Raw genomic sequence first — 24275 nt, forward strand, 5'->3', positions numbered from 1 at the left:
AGGTATGAGTGTCATTGTTTGTCTGGAGCTGGTGACTAACAACCAACTCTTGCTTGAATATACGAATTCTTGCGTACTTTATTTTTTTAGCATTATTTTTCTTCGCTTCAGCTATGATAAAGAGACATCCACTCTTGCATTGCGTGTTTGTGCATTTTGGGGGCGGATCGATGAAGGGAGGAATGTGTTTGTTTGGGTTTATTTCAAATATTAACAGTGTTTCTCAGAAATCTCTTATTGGATAAAAGTAGCAAATTGCATATTTGTGTGTTAAATATTAGGTACTGTACATCACTCCGGACAAAGGAGGGGCAGCCTGTACCTGTTCTCTTTCCCGTTAGGAATGACAGAAAGGCGGTCTGTGTTGTTTCTCTCACTGCACATGTACGTGTTTCTCCTTGACATGCCTCCCGATCCAGAGTTATTCTGTGTGACATCAGAAAACGCAGATGTAATGATCTATTACATCATGGGAAATATACACCACTGTTCAAAAGTTTGGGATAAGATTTTTTGGTAACACTTTATTTTACAGTGTCCTTGTTACGATACATGTAGTTTCTATAATAATTACTATAAAATATTCATAATTACATGCAACTAACCCTAAACCAAACCTAATCCTAACCCTTTAGTAGGTACATGTAGTTAATTATTATTGTGACTTAAATGTATAATTAAACTGTAACAAGGACACCTTCAAATAAAGTGTAAGCGATTTCTTAAAATGCTTTTGAGACATTGCAAGGATACATTTATTTGATTTGAAACTACAGTAAAAACAGTAATATTGTGAAATTAAATATTAGAATTAAAAATAATGTTTTCTATTTGAATATATTTTAAAATATAATTTCTTCCTGTGATGGTAAAGCTACATTTTCATCATCATTACTCCAGTCTTGTGTCACATGATCCTTCAGAAATAATTCTAATATGCAGATTTGCTGCTCAAAAAACATTTATTTTTATTATAAATGTTGAAAACATTTTTTAAACAAATTTGTGAAAATCACATATAAATGTATTTTTTCTTTGATGAATAGAAAGTTTAAAAGAACAACATTTATTTGAAAAATAAATCTTTTGTAAAAAAAATATCAACGTCCTTACTGTCACTTTTGATCAATTTAATGCATCCTAACAGAATAAAAAAATGACTTCATCTTGCTGACCCCAAACTCTTGATGGTAGTTGGCTATTTGCACTGTACATAATGCCAGAATAAGCGAGGCTTACATTAGGTGTGATGGAGTTGCCTCTCTTCCGGTCAGGTACGTCTGTTTTGTTGGGGTTGTTGGCGTTACCCTGGAGTGGGCTGGGGGGGCTGTGAGTGGGGGCTTTGCGTGCTGTGACTCCACCTTCCTGTTTGACATCACCGTCGGCTGTGACAGGAACCGTCTTCTTGGAGTTACTCAACGCTGAGTTAGCGACCACACCAACTTTGAAGGAGAAAGACAGTAAATGAGGGAGAGAAACATTTGAGGGCTTTTCTCTGCAAATACTCAAGCATATTAATTAAAGCACCTCTATTATGCTATTTTAAAGGTTCCTGATTTTGTTTTGGAGGTCTCCTGCAATAGATTTACATGCATCCAAGGTCAAAAAACACTTACATTTTCTCATAATATACATTGCGGCATCACCTCCTTTCTCACAGTATCTGAAACGGTTCGATAAAGGATTCAGTCTCCTTTCTGAGAACTCTGACCAATCAGAGTCTACTCTGCTCCTTTTGGTCAGATGGCCCAGTCTGTTACGATTGGTCTAATGCTTACAGCCTGTGTCGGAAATGAAATGCCCAATAGCATATCTGATACTCAGCCCTGGAGACTTTCTCAGCACTTGAAACAGAGGCTGTGTCCGAAATCTCCACTCAAACCACTACTCCCTAACCCCTATGTAGGGGGTAGGGAGTAGAGCACCATATAGTGAGCTCACCAGCATAATAGAAACACCACTTTCGGACACTACTCGATCGTCTCTCGGCGCCGTTGATTAAACGCGCCATCATCTGTCAGCTGGTGCCGAGCCAGCTCTGGGCTAAATAGATTTTTTTTTTTATAAATACATTACATTATATTGAGCTTATTTCTCCAAAATTGTAAAATTAAAAGTAATTTCTGGCCGTTTCTGTTATAATGCGTTACTCCACACATGATTATAACTTATAAACATAAATAAAATTAATTTCATATATTTTCATTTTCGCGCCACACCGTTTTCTCTTGCCTGTCGACATTAGGAAAAAAACCCCAGATCTACGTTATCAAATATCTTGCTCATAATACTCTTAATAAAACTGCTTTTAGACTCTGTGGAGATGCCACTCAATATTTATCTTTTTTGTTTGTTTGTTCTCGTGATTCAGAAGATTTTGCGGACTAGCAAAAGAAACAGGATTTCTAGACACAGAAAATGACGTGCTGTTCTTGCTATGCTAGCGAGACGTCGTCAAATTGTAAGTTAAAGATGAAGATGATGCTGATAGGTCTTTTACGATCAGCGCAATGCATGATAGTATGTAGGGCTTGGGTTGGTGACCATCGGTTGTACACTACTTTTCAAAATGCATTCTGGGATACATTGAGTGGACTATATAGGGTATAATAATCATCACTATACATTCGGACAGCACTACAAAATGGCGAGCTCACTATATAGTGAATAGTGGGAGATTTCGGACACAGCCAAAGTGATTAGAACAGAAAGGATGGTGTCGGTTACACCATATAAATTCTCATTCCTTGGAAATTCATGCGAAATGGATTTGCTTTCGCAGCGCAGAAAACAGCGTCTTCTTGTAGCCTGTGCTTACGCGTACAATTTGGATCTGATGTTTGACGGCATGTAAAGAGAAAGTCACCTTGGTCACTATGGCGTCTGGATTTTCTGGATTCACTGGAGGAGATGCTTCTCTGGACCTTCGGGTGAGATGGTGATTGGCCGTTCATCTCACTGGTTGGCCTGGTCTTGGCCACGGAGAGATTACTATTGGAGCTGGAGTCACTGACCTCCTACACACACACAAAAACAGCAAGTCACACTTGTACTATAGACCATAACCTCAGTTATAAGTAACCACTCTTCATTAGCAGCTCACCTCATTGGTCTTCCTGCCCAGCAGTAAGTATATGGCTGTGACCTCGTCATAGTTCATTTTGGACAAAGACTCCTGGATCTTCTCTCTGGAGAAGCCCATGCCCACTATCACATCTGGAGAATGACACACAAAAAATACAGACCAGCTTAATGCCAAATTTCTGAAATGTAATTTAGCCATCTTTACAAAGACTGTTAAATGCTGCTCAGAGGTGGCGTGAATGCATTTACACATCAAACTATAACTGTACTAGGGGCTGAAGTGGGTCAGAGCAGGCATCATTTCAACAAAATTGAGCGTGCACAGAGCAGCCCCAACTCAGCTGTGTAAAGATGCCTTTAGAGTCCCCTTTTAGTTTTAGAACTTTACACAATAAAATTTTAGTGCTTGCTAAGGCAAGCATTAGCTATTAATAAATTGTTCCTAAGTATGAGCAATAAATAGAGTAGTTTAATAATACTTAACGTAAACCCCCAAGTTATTTTTAAACCCGAGTACACAAGTGATCCCACACCATTTGTGCTAAAACATGAAAGAGGGGTGATATCTACCAAAGAAGACTCTAATTGAAGACTACCATATTTAACTCTTTTAGAGATTAAGGATAATTAAATATTTGAAATTTTAGCATAATCATATACACACTATAAACCAGTAGGTTGATATACAGAGATAAATCCAGTTTATTTGTAAGAATGTATGAGTCATCCGTTCCACCTACATGTGCTAACAATACACAGATCCGTCCTATAGCCAACCATTCACTGTTACTCAAAGAACAAGCTGTATCTCCTGTTTTAACTGAAAAATATATTTATTAGGTAACACTTTACAACAATGGCCTATGACTCCATGTTAACATTACAGCTAATGCAACGACTAACATGCACTGCACAATTGTAAGCACATCTACAGCAATTATTTATTTCCATTCTAATGACTGGGGGCAATAAGTTTTTATTTTTAAAGAAATTCATACTTTTATTAAGCAATGACACACTGAATTGACACTTTATCACTGATTATCAGTTTCCACAAAACTATTTTTAACATTGCTAATATTTATAAATGTTTCTTGAGCAGCAAGACAGCATATTAAAATGATTCCTGAAGGATCATGTGACACTGAAGAATAAATAACGTTAAAATGTATTAATGAAAAGTTATTTTAAACTGTAATACTACCGTACATATATTACTAATACATATTCATGTTTTTTATTTTATTTGATCAAATAAATGATTTGGTGGGCATACGCATAAATATAAATCTTACTGGCGCCAAACTTTTGAACGGTAGGTATCTGCAGGGTTTTTAAAATAAAATGCAAGGCTTTTTTAGCCTGACTTCGTCATACTCATATTCTAGTCAGAATGTTTTTGGTCGCATCCTAAATCGTAAAAAATTCAAACCAGTCAAAGTTATAAATGATTATATTTATATTCCAATGGTTAACAACACTGTGTGTAGGTGCATACAAATATGGGTCCATTTTTGCTGTGGGGTGAATCAAAATGCAAATTCACTCTCTGACAGCAGGTGGCACTTATGGAACAGCAAAAACATAACAGATACCCTGTTAAACCCTGTAATACAAAGCAGCTGCGCTTATTAGAATGGAGAATTTCTCTGAAACTACGAGTTTGCCAGTGATATATACACAAGGATATATACACATTAAGACATATCATATCACGAATCTTGTTCTTCTGTCCCCAAATTGAAGACCTCTTAAGATGATAATTAAGACTTAAGGACCCACTGGCACTCTGGGTAGTGTATACTAATTTTTTTTAACATTTGAAGAAGAAAAAAACATTAACTAATGGACAAACAATTGGATGATAGTATATTTATGAATTAACATTTAACCTAGATTCATAAATGCTGCAAAATTAACAAAAAGTGCTGCTCATTGTCATGATACATAATGCATTAACTAATGTTAATTTTACACTCCTGTTCTGCATGTACATATGACAGCATCACTATATTAATTACAATAACTGATGTATAACAAGAACTACCCTGAACCTTACCAAACCCATGTTGTCCATTTCATTACCCTATATTACTAGATGCTTTCTTGGGTAACATACTGTAAAATTAATAATATTAATAAAATTAATAATAAAATGCAACCAATAATATTAATAAACTGAATCTTATTGTAAGGTGTCAATTATTTAAGCAAAAAGGAAACCTAAAATGCTATGGCAGCTCAACTATACTGTATAAAAGACATTAAAAAAGTTATAACTTGTTCAGAGACCGAGAATTAACACTATTTTAACTTTAACAGAACACAACAAGAACTAAAAGAAATGGTCAGCATCCTCAGGACTGAGTTTCCAAAAGGCCATCCATATGTTGAGGCACTGGGTGTAGTGAATGAAGGGCCAGTCGGATATTGTGTGATGGAGAGCTCTCTCTATTAATGCATGTTCCAGATTGAAACAAGATGGAAATATATATTTCATGAGCCTGAATTAAGCCTCTTCCTCTCTCAGATTTGACGTTTAATGGGCTCATGGGAATCAATACGCTGGTTGACTTAAGGGCTTTCTTTCAAAGAACCAAAGCTTCCCGTTTCACCTCCTCTCCACACACACACACACACACACACACACACAAAAGGACCGCTGAGGGCTGCCAAGCTCCAGCATGCTCCTCTCAACGTGAGGCTTCACTCAAAATGGGGGTGGAAGGCTAGAAAAGACCAGTCACCATCTAACTCTGGCATCCACATTCAAGTGTTCTTGTTCCTGCAGTTTCCGCAGTAAGCAACCAGGTGTGTGTGTGTGTGTGTGTGTGTGTGTGTGTGTGTGTGTGTGGTTACACTGACAGGCATATGTGCAAAACAGCAGATCGATTGCAGATAAGCATGCACCGCACCGCACTGCCTCGTGCTCCTGCAAGCTAAACTCTAGTACTTGGAGTCATGTGATTATATCACATTTCTACATGAGGAGATCCTCGCTGTGATGGAGCGGGAGAGGGAGGAGTAGACATCAGAGACGTCGATAGATGAGGGAGCCAGCTGCTGGGTATTACGCAATATCCCACACTAAAAAGTACGCTCCCTAAGCCCTCATATCACTGTCTCTGGATGTTTTCTCTCAAGTGTTGTGATAAGAGTGTGGATATAAATATAAATGTCCCTCAACCTGCTCTAATAGAGGGCAGCTCCCAAGTTGACTACGCAAAATGCTTTCCGCTGCCTTTCTTGCATGCAAATGAACACTGAAATGGTAGTCTCAGCCTCAGACGTCACGCCCACGGACCGTTGGCTGAACATCTCATGCATAAGGCACACAAAATGGGAAACACCTCAGGATGTTCAAAGTCGTCATCTGATTGGTTGAATTCTACAGGATTTCCAGGAGATGTGTCTGTTGTGTTCTTTAACTATCTGCTTTGAAACAAAGCAGTTGTGATGCCAAACCCCCTCATGGATGAAGAAAGCCGTCGTGTTTACAACTATGACAATGAGAGCATATCAGAATCAACTAAACGCTGAATTTAAAAAAAATATGTAAAATTCTTGGCGCCATTGTTGCAGTAAACTTGCACAACGCTCTTGAATAAATAATTTATTAGATGCATGCCGGTCTGTTGTCGTAGGGACATCGACTTTACACTTTTACGACCCTAAATATGACGTGGATCAAAACAAACTGTGATTGGTTGCTTTGCGTGTCGGTCAGACATTGGGCGGTCCTTCACCAAAGAAAGCTACGATGGAGTCCAGACCTTCTGCCGTCAGTCTGAAGTTCTGGCTACACGAGACTATTGAAATGGTGGCAAAAAAACTAATTACAGTGAGGTTTCCTCTTACCTATTCTCTTCTGGTCGGAAATGTCGGCTTCTGGCTCAAGGAAGGGTTTGAGCTCATCATCCTCAAAGCAAGCATTGATCCAGCGTTCCTTCATGATTTGCTGAAGGAGAAAGTTCAGAAAAAGTCATCTCCAGGTTGAGACTCACTGCAGTGACTGACAGTCACCATTACTAGCGCGGGCCAATAAAAATGTTTAACTCGCTATTTTTCAAACCTTGGTATTCAGTATATCTAGATATGGGAAACACTTTACAATAAGGTTTCATTTGTTAACATTAGTTAACTACATTAATTAACATGGACTATGAATGAACAATACTTTTACAGCATTTATTAAATCTTAGTTAATGTTCATTTCAACATTTACTAACACATTATTAAAATCAAAAGTTGCATTTGTTACCATTAATGCACTGTGAAATAACATGAACAAACAATGAACAGTTGTTTTTAACTAATGTTAACAAAGATGTATAAATACTGTACCAAATGTATTGCTCATTGTCATTTAATGTTAGTTAATACATTATTCTTATTGAGGCCTTATTGTAAAGTGTTACCTAGATTTGAATATATTTGCTCTGAAATGCATTAAAAGGGTGATTTTTAACAGAGGAATGATCCTTGTGACCAAACAAGTTACATTACAAATGTTTAAAATAATATTTATTTTAATTTACACTACTGTTCAAAAGTTTAGGGTCGGTCAGATTTTTTTTTAGAAAGAAGTCTCTAATTTTCTTTATAAATTATTTATAAAATCATTATAAATGTCTTTACTGTCACCTTTGATGAATTTAATGCATCCTCGTTGAATAGTAATTTTTTAAAGAAAAATAAAATATATTGATCTCAAACTTTTGAACAGTAATGTAATATTGAGTATTTGTTTTGATTAAATAATATATTATTGAGTAAATAATGAGTATTTTTTTTATTCAGAGGAACCATCAGTTCAACCAAAACACAAAAGACATTGCAGTCAATTAGATGTAGTAAAAGTAGTAAAAAACTACAGTAAAAATGTAGTTTAAAAAAATCAAACGAACAAGAATATTTCAGCATTTCATTTATATGCACCACTATAAGAATACACATTATTAACAGATAAATTCACTAAGACATATTTTTGAGCAATATACAAATGATTTAAAGTTATGAATGCATGATATTGCTTAAATAGATATTGCATAAATACATAGTGAATAGTCAATATATTGCTCAGCCCTCTTTTCAGTACAAATCAGGCATTAATTATGAAAAATGTCTGACATGCTATTAAGGATAAAAAAGGAGGTACGGCCAACCAAGAAAAGGTGGAAACCAAACTAACCTCTAACGTTCCTCTCTTGGCTGGGTTAAGAACCAAGAACCTCTTGAGAAGATTCTCACAATCAGTGGACATGTAAAAAGGGATCCGATATTTACCACGTAACACACGTTCACGCAGTTCCTGTGTAATAAACAGCAGTAAGTACACAGTGATGTACACACACACACATATAGACATTGATAAAGGGAGGTTAAAACCTTGAGATTCTGTCCATCGAAGGGCAGGGAGCCACTGACCAGCGTGTAGAGTATGACCCCCAAACTCCACACATCCACCTCTGGCCCGTCATACTTCTTACCCTGAAAGAGCTCGGGGGCAGCGTAGGGGGGGCTGCCACAGAACGTGTCCAGCTTATTTCCCACCATGAACTCGTTACTAAAGCCGAAGTCAGCTATCTTAATGTTCATATCAGCATCTAGCAGCAGGTTTTCAGCCTGGGGAAAAAAACACAGAGGGGTAAGAAGAAGAAGAAGGGGGGAAAAAGAGAGACTCCAAAAGGCATTAGAAATTCTAAGAAACGTGAAATTAGTTTTGAGAATCGTTTTCTGAAGATGCTACTTGATATTTCATCTTCTAATGAAATGTAATTTCTAATTATTGTTTAAGTGTCCGGATACATTTTGGAGCCACTGTAGAATCCTTTTCGTCTTTTGTTTGTAAGTTCTTACACCGACCTATATACACTTTAATACAACCACGTCATGTCCCTTTTCTTGTTTATGCACAAAAACATGAGAACAAACAACAACTGCTTACCTTCAAGTCTCGGTGCACAATGTGTTTTTGGTGACAATACTGCACAGCTGACACAATCTGTACAAAACAATAAATAAATCAGATCATCTGTCTGGAGTTTGGAGAAAAAAAATCATCATTGGAAAAAAATGATCAGGATTAGGGTCATCAAATAGCCTTTAAATGGTATTTCATAACTTTATTAAAACATTATTTTTATTATGAGTTTCACGGTGTGCTTATAGCAATAAGCCCCGCGAATTTAAAGTGAATTTAGAACAGCTAAGGGGCGTTGTTAGGCACGACGCGAAGCGGCTTCAAGGGGCTTATTGCTTTTATAAAACGGTTACTCCATAAAAATATTCATTTTAATATTTATTTTATTCATAAAATAAACACCAGCAAGAAAAAATATGTTATAACACATGTATTCCTCCGCCAAGCAATGTAGTTCCAAAGATGTTGTCAAGCAACAGATGCAGCAAAAAATAAAAAAATAAAAATTCACAAACGGCAGTTGTGCAGTAATACTAATGTAATGCGGTCACAGGTGTAAGTTTGTTGAGTAATTTACAACGGCTTCGAACGCGGCTCAACCAATCAGAATCAAGGACTGGAACTATCCATTTTATAAAGCACGGTTTACAGTTTTTGTCCATTTTGTTATGTTTTTAAGTTTTTGCCCATCCACTTGCATTATACAGACTCACAGAGAAAATCTCTGTTTATGTTCCACAGCAGAAAGTCAGTCATAAACATCTGAGACAGCATAAGGGTGAATTTCATTTTCTTTTTTTATCCCTTTAAAGTAAGTGATTCATCAGTATGATTTTCTGTCATGTGGGTCAATGAATGAGGGAATGACGAATGAGTGAATGATTCAACTTTATTACATGCATTTTAATTTATTATAAAATACAGGTCAAAACTTTGGGGTGATTAAGACTTTTTTTTTTTTTTTTTTTACAAATACTTTTATTCAGAAAGGGCATGTTAAATTGATCAAATGTGACACGGAAAAAGATACACTCCAAAAGATTTCTATTTCAAATTAAAGCTGTTTTTTTATATTCAACAAAGTCTGACAAAAAAGCATCACAGTTTCCACAAAAAGATTAAGCAGCACAACTGTTCTGAACATTGGTGATAATAAATGTTTCTTGAGCAGAAAATCAGCATCTTAGAATGATTTCTAAAGGATCATGTGACACTGAAGAAATTTCAGCTTTTAGATCAAAGGAATACATTACAAAATGTATTTAAACAGAAGAGTCGCTTTTAATTATAGTAATATTTCACAGTATTATTGGTTTTTATTCAAATAATTAATGAGCATAAGAATGCCAAACAAAATATGTATTATATATAATTTATATTGAAAAATAAAACAATTTTAATTAACATTCTCTGTGCGCTAATAAAACTTTGATTTGTGCTAATGAGCTTTTTTAGGCTACTAGCGCCAATGATAACACCCCCCGAAAAATAATTGCATAGCCTGCACTTAGACCTAACTTTTGCACTGGCAAAACCGTAACTACTTTAGCTATTGATCACTTAATATTAAAAAAATTAGTGTGGAAACGTTGACGTTTGCATCCAATCACGCATAGATATTTCTAAACAAATGTCAGGAAAAGAACATTGGTCCAGTCAATCAATATACAATTGGTTGTTGTATACTCGGATTAATAGCTTTTTCCAAAATTCAATGGTTTGCATTGATTGACTCTTATTTTTCACAGAATTGGCCACGCTCAACCATGCTGATAATGACTAACCGCTCTATCCCGAGTTAAAAGTACTATGCAACACACTGAAAAGCAACAAATACACTAAGTGCAGATAATACGGCACAGTTGAGCGTAATATTACTTTAACTATGATGTCAGTGTCTTCAGTCCCTCCACATTTTAGTGCAGTGACATTGAGTAACCTCGCATTCTTCAACATACTTGTGTCAAAGGGCTCTTGTAAGATTTTATGTAATAACAGTCACGATATGCATGTGCCTAGTGGGCTGATGAGCCTCATTTAAACTCACACCGAGCAGAAAACCAATCAGATGTGTTTGCCTAACATGTTGAAAGAAAACAGTAAGAGAACTGCACCTGTCTAAATTTAGCTCTGGCCTCTTTCTCTTTCATCCTCCCATGAGCCACCAGGTAGTCAAACACCTCACCTGCACAACACACAGAGCAGAGAGGTCAAAGATAAGACCAAGAGTAGAACAAGAACACAAAATTAAACTCTCTCTCTCTCTCGCTCACACACACACACACACACACACACACACACACACACACTTACCTCCGCTGGCATACTCCATCACAAGAAAGAGTGTCTTCTCAGTCTCAATCACCTCAAACAGTTTGACTATAAAGAAAGTTACAGAGAAGAGAGAATTTGATAACATAGAAAAAGTTTCTTTCAGGTCAAATCAGGCACAAATCTTGATATCTCTAAGACTTGTTTAGAAGAACAACAGGTTCATCTGATCCCGAGCAGACATTTATTAGGGGGGGTGTTGGTGTTCACATATGAGTTTAAAAACAACTTGGCTATGTCCACACTAGATCGTTTTCGCATTATGGTGTTTTAAAATGCAGTTTCTATCGTTTAAACGGTCGTCGAGGCTGGGCTTCAGGTAGTGTGTTCAGGAAGAATACGCAATGATCCAGAAGACCCAATCAGGGAACAAATGTGGGCAGCCACACCTTCGTTTTCAAAAGTCTCTGTTTTGGTCCGTCTACACCGAAACTCAACCATGGTGTTTTCAAACTAAAACGGGGTCTGCAGCGTTTCCAAAAGTCTCTGTTTAGTGTTTTCAATGGTGGAAGTAGTGTGGACACCAGGCGTAACCGTAGCAAAAGTTATGCGTTTGAAAAAAATGAAAATGTACTAGTGTAAATAGGGCCTCAGTCTTAAATACAATTCTCAAAAAAAGTGTGTGTATTTGGCTAAATACAAAATTACTAAAACTGTAAATAAAAAAAACAGAAAATATAACCAAACGAATTTAAAATATAGAGTATATAAATAATACTAAAATACTGTGATGTAAAGAAGGCATATGAATATGGCAATCATTTGGTATACATCAAACTACAGTGATATTATCAACTGTTTTTGTAAGAGGTTTTACTGCCTCGCTCTCATGAGCTTTATTTTCCTATCTCTTTGGAAGTCATTTCTTATTTATAAATACTCCTCTGCACATTTAAAAGCAGGTTCCACTTCATCCCATTTTGTTTAACGTCTGTCGGTCGTGAAGCACCATGAAGCTCTCTCATGCTGTACCACCGACAGTGTCTAAATATAGGCTAGTGAAACATAAAGCCCCTCTGTGTGAAGACATGACGATGTGTCTGGCTCTGCTAAACATTATGCTGTTTGCAAACAGGAACTAACAACAAATGTGGAAGAATCAATTAAACTAAATGAGAGGAACAGTATCTAAGCCTCTACTTATGGTGGTGGGGGTGTGCATGTGCAAATAAACACACTTACCAATATTTGGGTGGTTTAAATTCTTCATGATTGTGACTTCTCTGGAAAGCTGTTGAAGAGAAGAACAATTAAAATGTAATCAACATGTCACAGTGTATTGTTAAACAAAAGCTTTGTACCATCTTTCAGCATTAACATGGAACAGGAAGCTAAATACAGCTGGACTGTGTCATTGTCATAGTGAACAGAGTGCTTGCTTTTCTGTGGAAACTAGCGTTAAGTGCTATTCATTATTGATCCCTAAAAAAAAAAAAGGCTGAATCCTCCCCTCTCAATGGAATGGAAGTGTCATGCATCTTTAATAGCGCTATAGTAGGCAGCCTGTGTTCCTGAGCTGTTAGCATGTTCTGCTTTCCACGTCCTGCTCTCACAAGTGTAGCTGTGGCTTTGGAGAGGGTGCGAGAGACGCGGTGCGATTTTTGGACCACAGGGAAACACTTTCGGTACTGCATAAACCCAATCCAATTCTCACTACACTACATTCTGAGTTATACCACTCATAATCGTTTTTTTTTTTTAACTATGAAACACTGAGGCCACGGCAGCACTCATATACAATAAAAACATGTTCATTTAGATACAAACTCAGAAAGAGATTTCCTCCCTCAGATACTGGCTTGACTGGGATTTCTTTTAAGGCAAGAATCCACTGGTGAATACAGTAAATATTAATGAATAGTTATATATATCACCATAATTCCCCAGTTGAGTACATAAAGGGGACCTATTATGCAAAATCCACTTTTACGTGGAGTTTGAACATAAATGTGTCTGAAGTGTGTACACAACCACTATATAATAATTAAAATCCACCCTTTCCCTTTTTTTTTTTTTTTTACATTCCCCTTAAATTATAAACAGCGTCTCAAAATAAGCCATTCACTTTTTCTATACATTGTGTTGTCACTATAGCCGCTTTCCGACCAAGTAGCTACAGGAACTTAGTTATAGGAACTGTCCACTTCTAAACAGTTCTAAGAACTACTCTCCCCCAAACTCGGTTTTGCTGTTTGCGTTCGCACTGGCCAAGTGGCCATAGGAACTGGTAGGAGGGGTAAGGGAGTGACGCAAGCACGGCGGCACCACTACATACAACAACAACAAACCAGCGTGGAGGAGGCTATCGGAATGTTACTGTTCTGCCTTGCCGGGACCTTAATAACGGAGTACGAACGACGGCTTGAGTTCTGTACAGAGAAACACAGAAGACGGAGGCTCTAGCGTAATATGATCTTAAGTAATATGATGGAAGAAGATAGAAGAGCAGAGCGCAGGAGGCAAACAAAACGACGGGTAAGTTTAGCAAGCATTAGCAATTAGCTGGTTGAATGCGTTATGTTTGTCTTAAGTTATGAGTTAGCATAGCCTACATAGGCGATTTGCAACAGACAGTGAAGAAAATGTGTTGACCGTGGGCGTGACTTATAAATTAAACCAATCAACGTAGACCTAGGGAAAGGGAACTAAAAAAGTCCTCGCTCTAGACTAGGTACTGAAAGAGTTATAGGAACTACGCTCTGAGGAACTAAAAAATCCCCAACTTAGTCCGATCGGAGCACGCGAAAAAAAGGGTTCTAGGAACTGCAAAAGTCCCTCCGGTCGGAAAGTGGCTAATGTAACAAGCCCCATCCGTGACTGGTGATGGAATCTGTCCTGTTGCTTAGATCCTCCCCTGAGTGAGCTGTACACACTCCACACCATGGCTGCATCCGTAATCACATACTTCCTTACTATATAGTAGGCGAAAAACAGTGCGTGACAAAAGTAGTAGGTCCAAATTCACTGTACTCATAAAAGAGTAGGCAAAAAGTACCCGGATGACCTACTACTTCTGGCATCCTTTAGTGTCTCGCACAGAAAACGGCATTATAAAGTTTTAAAGAAACGTGTCTCGACACCTTGTGTTTTCCACTGTGTGTTGCGTTTTTAGACGCAAAGACGTGTTTTGTGCAAATGTCCCCAAATGGAAGGGAAAAGAAAATTGTTTGTTTAGAAAATAATGGAAAGGGAGCACAGTGGAATGCAAAAACGCATTCTGTGGGATACATTTGCATTCTGGTTTCTCCTGCTTTGTTGTTGCCAGAGTATGGGAGGAACAAGCTGTAGGCTCCGCCCTCTTCTGAAAGGGGGCGGGGAGCAGCTGCAGCTTATTTGCATTTAAAGATACACACAAAAGAACCGCGTGTTTTTGCTTCCACCCAAACGGGGGCATTTTGGACAGGATATAGTAAATGATCTGTGGGGTATTTTGAGCTGATACTTCACAGACACGTTCTGGGACACCTACGATTTTTTCCTAAGGACACCTAAGATATTTCATCTTGTAAAATGGGGCATAATAGACCCCCTTTAAGAAAATCGTTTTATAATACATATGTTCTACAATGTTATTTTTAAATATCCAAATGAGGCATTAAATAGGCACATGTTTGTATACATTTCCAGAACAGAATTCTGAACATTGGGTAAATCAGGATCAAATTCTTGTTTGGTTTACTTGGCATATTACAGTTAAAGGAATAGATCATCCAAAAATGAAAATTCTGTCAATTACTCATCCACATTTCATTCCAAACCCATAAGACTTTTGTTCATCTTCGAAAGACAGATTGAAGTTTTTTTTTTAAATGGAATCTGATAGATTCCTGTCCCTCCACTGAAAGTCTATTCACCTAAAACTACGTTTTAAAACGTATATAATGAGATCGTAAAATAAATAAATCTATATGAATCAAACAGAAGTTTGAAACTCTTCTGAAAAGACACAATTACTTAAAGGGGTCATATAATGCCATTTTTGTACAAGCTAATATGAATCTTTAGAGTCTAAATTAAAAGTTTGTAATATACTTTAATTAAAAATTCTCATTAATATTGTAAGAAAACACTTATTTTACCTGGTCAAAAACAGCTCTGTTTTCAGCACGCCGTTTCAGTGCATATGCCTTTAAATGATCATGAGCTGCGCTCACTCGCCTCTCTGTTCTGTGCTACACCGTTTGTAACACAATAACAAAATAACCATAACGCGTTGTTCAGTATAAACGTGGAATTATGAATTATATTGAGAACGTCATACATAGAAAACATGCCGTAATGTACCCTGACTGAGTGTAAACCTTAGACGCATTCATTGTGAAGCGTGCAGCTAGCGATTTGCAAAGATTAATATATTAATATAAAGTTTAATAAAACGTTTCACTCACTTCCGTTCTTCTGGAGGTTCAGCAGGAACACGAATATCTGGTACCGATCCTTTTTAGCAAAGCTTCTTAGCAAATCCAGCTTTTTACTGACCCTCCTCGTTTATAAAGCAGTCTGGTGTGTGAAATGATTCGCGCAAACATGAGAGCATTGACGTTGCTCGTGGGGAATATTCCCTTCGAAAACAAAACTCAGCCACTGCGTCTTCAGCGGTTCGGATTCAGGAACATTAAAAATGACTGTGTTCGTTATTACACCCAAGAACAGAACACCACAATCGCTTAGACGCCATTCTGCTCATAGACAGTGCTCCAGCATATCAACAATGACCGCGCCGCGGACCGGTCCGGTCCGCGCTGCGCAGACTATGATTGACAGCTCCCTCATGTGCGAGGGCGGGTCTGTGTTGAAACGCTCCCGTCAATCAACAATCGTGGGAGGGGCGTCCGTTTTATTGACGTCACAAAAACGAACGGCTTGATTTGAGGCAGGGGAAAACATATAAGGAGATTAAAACAAAACCACTGGATGGATTTTTATCATTATATGATGTTTGTGTACAGGCACTGCCAACACACATTTCAGTACAATCAACTTGTAAAAGTGCATGTACCATTATATGACCCCTTTAATTTGATTAACTGGTTTAATTTAGGCTTTTATTTACATTAAACATTGATCAGAAAATGTACAGAAAACTACAATTTGGTAAATAGAAGTTGAAGCTTGCGTGATTGGTGTATGAAAACCAATGAGGTTCATTTTCATGTGTTACACAGCATGTTTGAGTCTCCTCAAGAATCAAATCAGGTTTGTTCTCGCACATCAAGGAAAGATGGTTGAGCTCCATGCATGTTAGCTGATCAATGCTTATATGTAAATAAAAGCCTAAATTAAATCTGTTCATCATATAAAGCAATTGTGTCTCTTCGGAAGACTTGGATTAAACCGCTTGATTCATAAGGATTTCTTTCGTGATCTCTTTATGAATGTTATGAAGTTTTGAGTGAATAGACTTTCAATGGAGGGACAGAAATCCCTTAAAATTCATTAAAAATAACTTAATTTGTCTTTTGATGAACGAAAGTCTCATGGGTTTGGATTTTGAACAACAGGAGAGTGAGGAAATAACAGATTTTTCATTTTTGGGTGAACTAACCTTTTAAAGGTTTTTACATTGATGATTTTTGATCTCTCTTTTTTATCACATAAATAAGAAACTAATCAACGGTCAGAAAAATCTTCAGGATGCAGATAGGAACAATAAAGACACATCAATAGAGAATTGTCTCAGTACTATTAGCCTAACAGTTGGGTGAAACACAGAGGTCTGAGAAAAGATGGTCTGTTTCTTTCATCATTTACTGTTTCTATTGATTTATAACACATGACACAAATGATGCCATCCTGCTCTCTCTGTAGTTTGTCATTAGACAGTGGCACTTTCAAAATGTCTGAATCAATCAACTCCTTGACAAAAAGACATTCAGATCTGTGGTTTGTGATAAGAACAATGCTTTCTTAAATTTCAGATAAAATAATTATAACACTTTACAATAATGTTTCATTGGTTAACTATAGTTAACATGACCTAAGAATGAACCTACTTCTACAGCATTCATTAATCTTAGTTGTGAATTTCAATTTTCAACATTTACTAATTATTATTAAAATCAAAAGTTATTTTTGTTAACATTAGTTAATGCACTGTGAACCAACATGACACCAATGAACGCCAGTATTTTTATGTTAGTTAATACCTTAACTAATGAACCTTATTGTAAAATGTTACCAGAATTATGAAAAGTGGGATAAAAAGGACAATATCTAATCAGTTACACATTTCATTTAGTCATAACTTTGCTTTCACATCATTGTTGACAATTTATTCCAGGTTTAATTATCAGATTTATATTTTCCACATGATTGTCTCTCTTTTTCTTAAGATTTTCTTTGGTCTCTCTCAGCTCTCACACTCTCCCTCCCTTTGGTGCACCATCTTAACGCCTCTGTGATGACTAAAAAACACCAGTCCACAGCAGAACATCTCACTTCAGTCGAGGAACACAGACCGAGTGTCGAGCTCAGACGCCCACGGGCAATTACACAACAACACACATGCACAATCATGAGGACACTAGAGTAACACAACCGATTTCTAAAAACATCACCGCACGCACCACTGCTTCAACGGCAAAAGAAATGAAGACAAACAGACCACAACAGAAATAAGGGACACATACTTTCATGCTATTCAGAAAAGTGTTGTTATTGTTAACTAATGGTGCATTCAAGTCCTCATGGGAAGTTCGTATTTACGAGTTGAGAAGTCGTGTTTGCGACATTAGGTGCGTTCAAGTTACTTTCGTCTGAGCAAGATGGTGGTGTACCTTCTCTTAATTAACTACACAAAAATACAGCAAGGTTTTTAAACTACTTCTAGAAAATGAAAAACAAAGAATACGCATCAACTTTGTACACGCACGCATGCACACTAATTTAAATAGAAGAGAACTTTTCTTCAACCATTTTCCAGTATGGTTCAGAGTTTTAATGCCATATTTCCAAATAAGTTTTTACTTTTACAGAAGCTACACTACCAGAGTCGCTATGATTTTATGTTTTTAAAAGACGTCTCTTATGCTCACCAAGGCTACATTTATTTGATTAAAAATTAAAGAACTGTATTATTGTGCAATATTACTACAATTTAAAATAACTTTACATTTTAAAATATATTAAATTAGAAATGTATTCCTGTGATGCAAAGTTGAATTGTCAGCCTCATTACTCTAATCTACGGTGTCACATTATCCTTCAGAAATCATTCATTAATGATTAAAATTATCATCAATGTTGAAAACAGCTGTTCATTTTTTGTGAAAACCCTGATGCTTTTTTTTTTTCAGGATTCTTTGATAAAAAAAGAATGCTTTGAAATTTGAAATAGAAATCGTTTGTAGCATTTTAAAAGTCCATTTTGATCACTTTAACGCATCCTTGCTGAATAAAAGTATTAATTTCTTTAAAAAAGAAAAAATCTTACAGACACCAAACATTTGAACGGTAGTGTAAGTGTACCTTACCTCAAATTTCATATATATATATATATAAAACATCATTGTTACAACACGCACCATAGAGGGTTAGAAGGAAGAGAAAATCAAAATGATGCTGATAATTAGAGCAAAAACATAAAAAGAGCCAGCCTGGTTGTGACGGTCTGTCATTATTGCGGTGCGTGAGTCACAGTCGTGTGTTGGCTGAGGACCAGCAGGCCACAGAGAGAGGATATACTCTGAATCCCAATCAATGGTCGCTGTGGAAAAACTAATGGTGGCTGCGGCGAGCAGATTCCAGCTAAAATTAGAGACGCGGCCCGGCTTGTGTATCCCTGAGCGAGCACTGATTAGCATTATCATTTGAATTCTTCTGATCATCCTATTCCCGCATCTCCCTCCAGCCTTTCATTTCACATTTATCACTTATACTGTATGTATATCTTCTACTCCTTTCATTCAGACTGACATCAAGCTGTTTGTGTCTGTGCCTGTTTTCCAGTCTCTATCTTCCATCTCATACCATTTTGAGGTCCCTCCAGTCTGTCACTTCACTGTCAGCCCACCAAAATGTCCATCTGTCCTTCCCCCTCATATCCTCTTCCTCCTCCCTTCATGTTGGCTGATGGTAAGACTGATTATGAACCCCAAATTGTTCACCACCATAACACTGTCCTAACCAGGCACAACGGCATAAAGCAACAAGCAATATAAGTTGAGTTTTTTTTAATTTATACTACTATCCCAGAGTTCCTACTAAAGGAGCAGCATTTAGACACTGTCACATTTAAATTACCATTGCTCTGCAAATTTTCACAGACAAAATCCAGTAATTTCAATAAGAATCCACATTATTGGGAATTTCCAGAGAGGTTGAAAGATCCACGCAGATTTGGCAACAGGTTCAGTTGGCCATGCCAATTTGCTGCATTGACCAACAGACCACAGTGACTTTTGTGTGAGCACTGAGCAGTGCCTCATACAATTGAGCTAATCCATCATTGGCTAATACATCATCCGTCCTTCGGATGAGACGTTAAACCGAGGTCCTGACTCTCTGTGGTCACAAAAAATCCCAGGATGTCTTTCGAAAGAGTAGGGGTGTAACCCCGGCATCCTGGCCAAATTTGCCCAGTGGCCTCTGTCCATCATGGCCTCCAAATCATCCCCATATATATATATACCAATTGGCTTCATCACTATGTCTCCTCTCCACCAGTAAGCTGGTGTGTGGTGGGCGTTCTGGCGCAATATGGCTGCCGTCGCATCATCCAGGTGGATGCTGCTCATTGGTGGTGGTTGAGGAGATCCCCCCTTCTATGTAAAGCGCTTTGAGTGCCAAGAAAAGCGCTATATAAATGTAATGAATTATTATTATTATTAATACATTCTTAGATTTTACTCGCCAGTGTGTGTGATAGATAGTTTGGAGTGGTGGACAGGTGGACGTTGACGCAATTTTCTTTTAGAAACAAACTTTGTTATATTGTTTTCATGTTATCACTGTGAAGCGCTTTGATACAATCTGTATTGTAAAAAGCGCTATATAAATAAAGGTGACTTGACTTGACTAGATGCCAGGTATAAGTTTAGCATAGATATATTTTCACTCGCTGAACACTGACTAAGCGCTTGAGAGTTTCGCTCTCCGTCAAGCGATCTGTTTAATATTTAAAATTCAGCTCAGCGTACCTGTATTTAACGTACCGTAAACTCTAGTGTGAAGGCGCACGACTCGGCACTAACGCGCAAAACGGCAATCTTATTGGATGGCACTCATACATAATTTCAGCAAATCAGAGCGAACGAACGCTGACAAGGTGATTAACATTCATGAACCCAGCAGCTCATGTGTTGTAGGCCTATACTATATATTTTTTTTACGTATGGTTGTATATTCTCATTATCAGTAGAATTAGTAGTAGGATTATCTTTTAATAATAATTACTATTATCTTTTTTTTTTCCTTCACAGAAACACGGAATGACCAACTATATCTTAAGCACCACCACCAGTCCTAAGTTCAGTTAAAATGACAAATTTGCATTCATGCTTGATTATCAAGTTTTATCTCTATTTACTAAAGTTCTACTAATGCTTGATTGACTGATTTTAAGAGTGTACATTTAGATATTTAAAAAGCTGTGCCATTTTTAAGCTGATTTGGTGGAATTATAAACATCTATATCAGTCTGGCGAGTAACCCCAAAAATTGACTAGCCAATGGCGAATCTATTGCCCAGGTGTGCGTAGATGGTTGTTGAGCTTTTTCAAAATTTCACAAATGTGAACACACCTGTACTGAGACATATGAAATGGCAATCGTTTCCAGTTCCTTAATCAAAAATAATATTAATAATTATAATAAATTAGTTCATTAATTTTGAGTTTGACATGATGAAAGTAATGACTTGATTCAGAAAGTAAGTCAAGAGCCACTCCAAACTATTGAGTGAGTCAAACTGATTTAAACATCTCATGAGACTGATTCACTAGTCCTTCTGGTTTGTTAAAAATCATTCGTTTTATGAATCAGACTATGATTGTCGTGCTGTATGATTGTTGTTGCATGCAATCCACAAGAGCAATCCAAAATGCATTTATTTATAGTTTTTTGTTGGCGTCCAATTTTTTACAACTAAAAAAAAAAACCTGTGGCACTATAGATTTAGCAATACAGAATTAATCTATAACAGTGTCACAGAGCATTTTAAGATTGTGTCTGGGCCAAATAAGTGGAACAATACAGATATTACAGGACTAGTTCACCAAAAAAGAAGAAGAAAAAAAAGTCAACATTTACTCACACACAAGAACCAATGTGGTTTCACCAATCAAGTATGCTTGTGCATGCGCTTACCATATTTGATGTGCTCCGTATGTGCATGATCAATGTTTTTATGTGAATAAAGTCAAAATTAAATTGTTCATCATATCCATTTGAATGGAGTGGTTTAGTCCAAATTTTCTGAAGAGACTCGATCGCTTTATATGATGAACAGACTGAATTTAGGCTTTTATTCACATATAAACATTCACATCAGTTGTGGTAAATGCATGTTCGCTTGACGTGTGAGAACCAATGAGGTTCATTCTCTTGCGTAAACCAAGTACGGTTGAGCTTCTGTTTATTTTCGCTAATCAATGTTTAAATGTGAATAAAGGCATAAATTAAATCTGTTCATCATATAAAGCGATCGAGTCTCTTCAGAAATATTGGACTAAACCGTTCAATTCATATGGATTAGTTTTACGATCTCTTTATGAACTTTTTGAAGCATTAAAGTGGTAGTTGTGTAGCTGTCAATGGAGAGACAGAAAGCTCTCAGATTTCATAAAAAAAAAAAAGATGGGTGAACTAACGCTTTAAGGGAACAAAATGTCTTAACATATAGAACACAAGTTGCCCATGCTATATTAATTGAATTACCAAATTACAGCATTTGCTCGCTCCACATTCCCACACAGCTTTGTATATTTAGAAATAAACCTTTCCAAACACAAGGTTGCAAATGCACAAGTGTGGAAGAGTGTTTTCAGTCGAGAGCTTGAGTGGCGGCGCAGCCTGCAGTAGGTGGGCAGAGTATTGCAGCACAGCTGGTGTACTTCAGTATTTGTGCTCAAGAGTGCGAAGGTTACTGCTGGAGGAGCTTCTGTTTGAATAAACTCCTCATGATGATGGGTGACTGACAACACCAGCTGAAAGGATGTTCCATTTCCACTACACAAGCCTCTGATAAACGCTCTGGATAGAAGATCAGCACTGCAATCTGCATTCAGTTTCAAATTTAAATTGAAAGCCAACATTACCTATGAATCCATATGGAACTGCTGCGCCACTACCAAACACAAAACTAGCCAAGCAGCCAATACACAGTATCACACAGACAAAAACAATGTCCCAGAGTCATGAACAAACAGAGAACGTGAACTTCCTGAAGGTAAATTACACAACACTAGAAGCATTGAGGAAGAAAAAAACCTGAGCCATGACGACACAGTTTTACATTTAATACATACAGTATAACACATGCACATTTTAATATCAAATGTGAACCTCACCTTTTGAAGGCTTGTTGGATTCAGTTGGGTTTTATCAATCATTTTTATAGCCACCTAAGGAGGAAAAGAGGAAAATGAGAACCTGAACTTTATACACTACCATTAAAAAGGAAATCATGTTTCTGAAATTCTATTGTGTTCACCAAGGCTGCATTTATTTGATCAAAAAATACATTCAAAACATTTATATTGTGAAACATTACTATTAAAAACATAAATGTAATTCATTCCTGCGATGCAAAGCTGAATTTTCAGCAACATTACTCCAGTCTTCAGTGTCACACGATCCTTCAGAAATCATTCTAATATCCTGATATGGTGCTAATATATCTTATCAAAGTTAAAAACAGTTTTGCTGTTTAATATTATTGTGAAAACAGTGAAACTTTTTTTTCAGGATTCTTTGATGAATAGAAAGTAGTACAACATAACAGCATTTATTTGAAACCGAAATCTTTTGTAACATTATTATAAATGTCTGTATACGTGTTGTAATTCCCAAAAAATCCAAAAGGAAACATGAGAGCAGAAAGCTAACATGTCCGTCTCTGGAAAACTCCCATACCCCACAGATCAGGAAACACACTCATGACTTTTGACTCCTCACCTCGCTTCCTGTGAGGATGTGGCGAGCCAGTTTGACCTTGGCGAAGTTGCCCTTTCCAATGGTTTTTAGCAGCCGGTAATTTCCAACAAGAGGGTGCACATCATCCAATCCTGAGCCAGAATTCCGGTTTCGAGCACTTGACCTCACAGATCGAGAGGTCACCTCCCCTCGGCCATGGCCATTCGTTGTATGCTGTTAGAATTCAAAACACATGTAAATTACAAACAACAACAACAAAAATGTAAAACTTAATCCCTCCCAAAATTTCTAAATTATAATTTCAGTCTTGCTCATTACATTTTATTCCAGAATTTGCCCTCCAAGAATTTAGACCATTTCCGACAGACAGTCATACAAAGACCAGGTATTTGGCAACAGACACAAAGGTCCCAGTCAGAGCAGAAATCACTAATATTGACTCCACCCATCCAGTGTCCTCAGAGAGCTCTATTAGCACATCCATCATCACCCCAAGTGATCGTCACTGTCACAAAATTATATCATGAGTCATCTGCATTTACTTTTACTACTTTCTCAAAGATGTCAAACATGTTTAACAAAAAGTTAATCGGAGTCTGTCTGAAATTAAAAACACAATACAAGTTAATTCCATTACTCTAACGTTTCTCAAGGTCTCTTGTAACCTTGTGACAGGACCTTTGTGCAACATAAACCAGGCTACAAATAAACGAACAGTTCCATTCAGAGGTCACGAGTGCAACAGGATGATGTTTAGTAAGTCAGTGATTCTCATGTGGTACTAACACCTCTGTATGTAAGAGTACGCTGACACTGCGCTATACAATGTTCCCACTAAATCCTG

The 24275-nt window shown here is 37.1% G+C and overlaps 1 protein-coding gene across 7 annotated transcripts in view; it reads right to left on the reverse strand.

Annotated features, from left to right (window-relative positions):
* Positions 1 to 24275, reverse strand: part of mark3a (MAP/microtubule affinity-regulating kinase 3a) — a 34810-nt gene that overhangs the window by 8389 nt on the left and 2146 nt on the right. For all 7 annotated transcript variants that reach the window (XM_056248163.1, XM_056248165.1, XM_056248164.1 and 4 more), the window contains exons 2-14: positions 23453 to 23644; positions 22846 to 22899; positions 12521 to 12569; positions 11321 to 11386; positions 11122 to 11192; positions 9032 to 9088; positions 8473 to 8709; positions 8276 to 8395; positions 6943 to 7042; positions 3104 to 3216; positions 2867 to 3017; positions 1240 to 1442; positions 323 to 426 (exon numbers count right to left, since the gene is read on the reverse strand). In XM_056248163.1, coding sequence (XP_056104138.1) covers positions 323 to 426; positions 1240 to 1442; positions 2867 to 3017; positions 3104 to 3216; positions 6943 to 7042; positions 8276 to 8395; positions 8473 to 8709; positions 9032 to 9088; positions 11122 to 11192; positions 11321 to 11386; positions 12521 to 12569; positions 22846 to 22899; positions 23453 to 23644 — 1517 coding nt within the window. The remainder of the gene's footprint in view (positions 1 to 322; positions 427 to 1239; positions 1443 to 2866; positions 3018 to 3103; positions 3217 to 6942; positions 7043 to 8275; positions 8396 to 8472; positions 8710 to 9031; positions 9089 to 11121; positions 11193 to 11320; positions 11387 to 12520; positions 12570 to 22845; positions 22900 to 23452; positions 23645 to 24275) is intronic.

This window comes from Rhinichthys klamathensis, unplaced genomic scaffold, assembly GCF_029890125.1.
Source record: "Rhinichthys klamathensis goyatoka isolate OS25496 unplaced genomic scaffold, OSU_Roscu_1.1 h1tg000053l_1, whole genome shotgun sequence".
Lineage (NCBI taxonomy): Eukaryota > Metazoa > Chordata > Actinopteri > Cypriniformes > Leuciscidae > Rhinichthys > Rhinichthys klamathensis.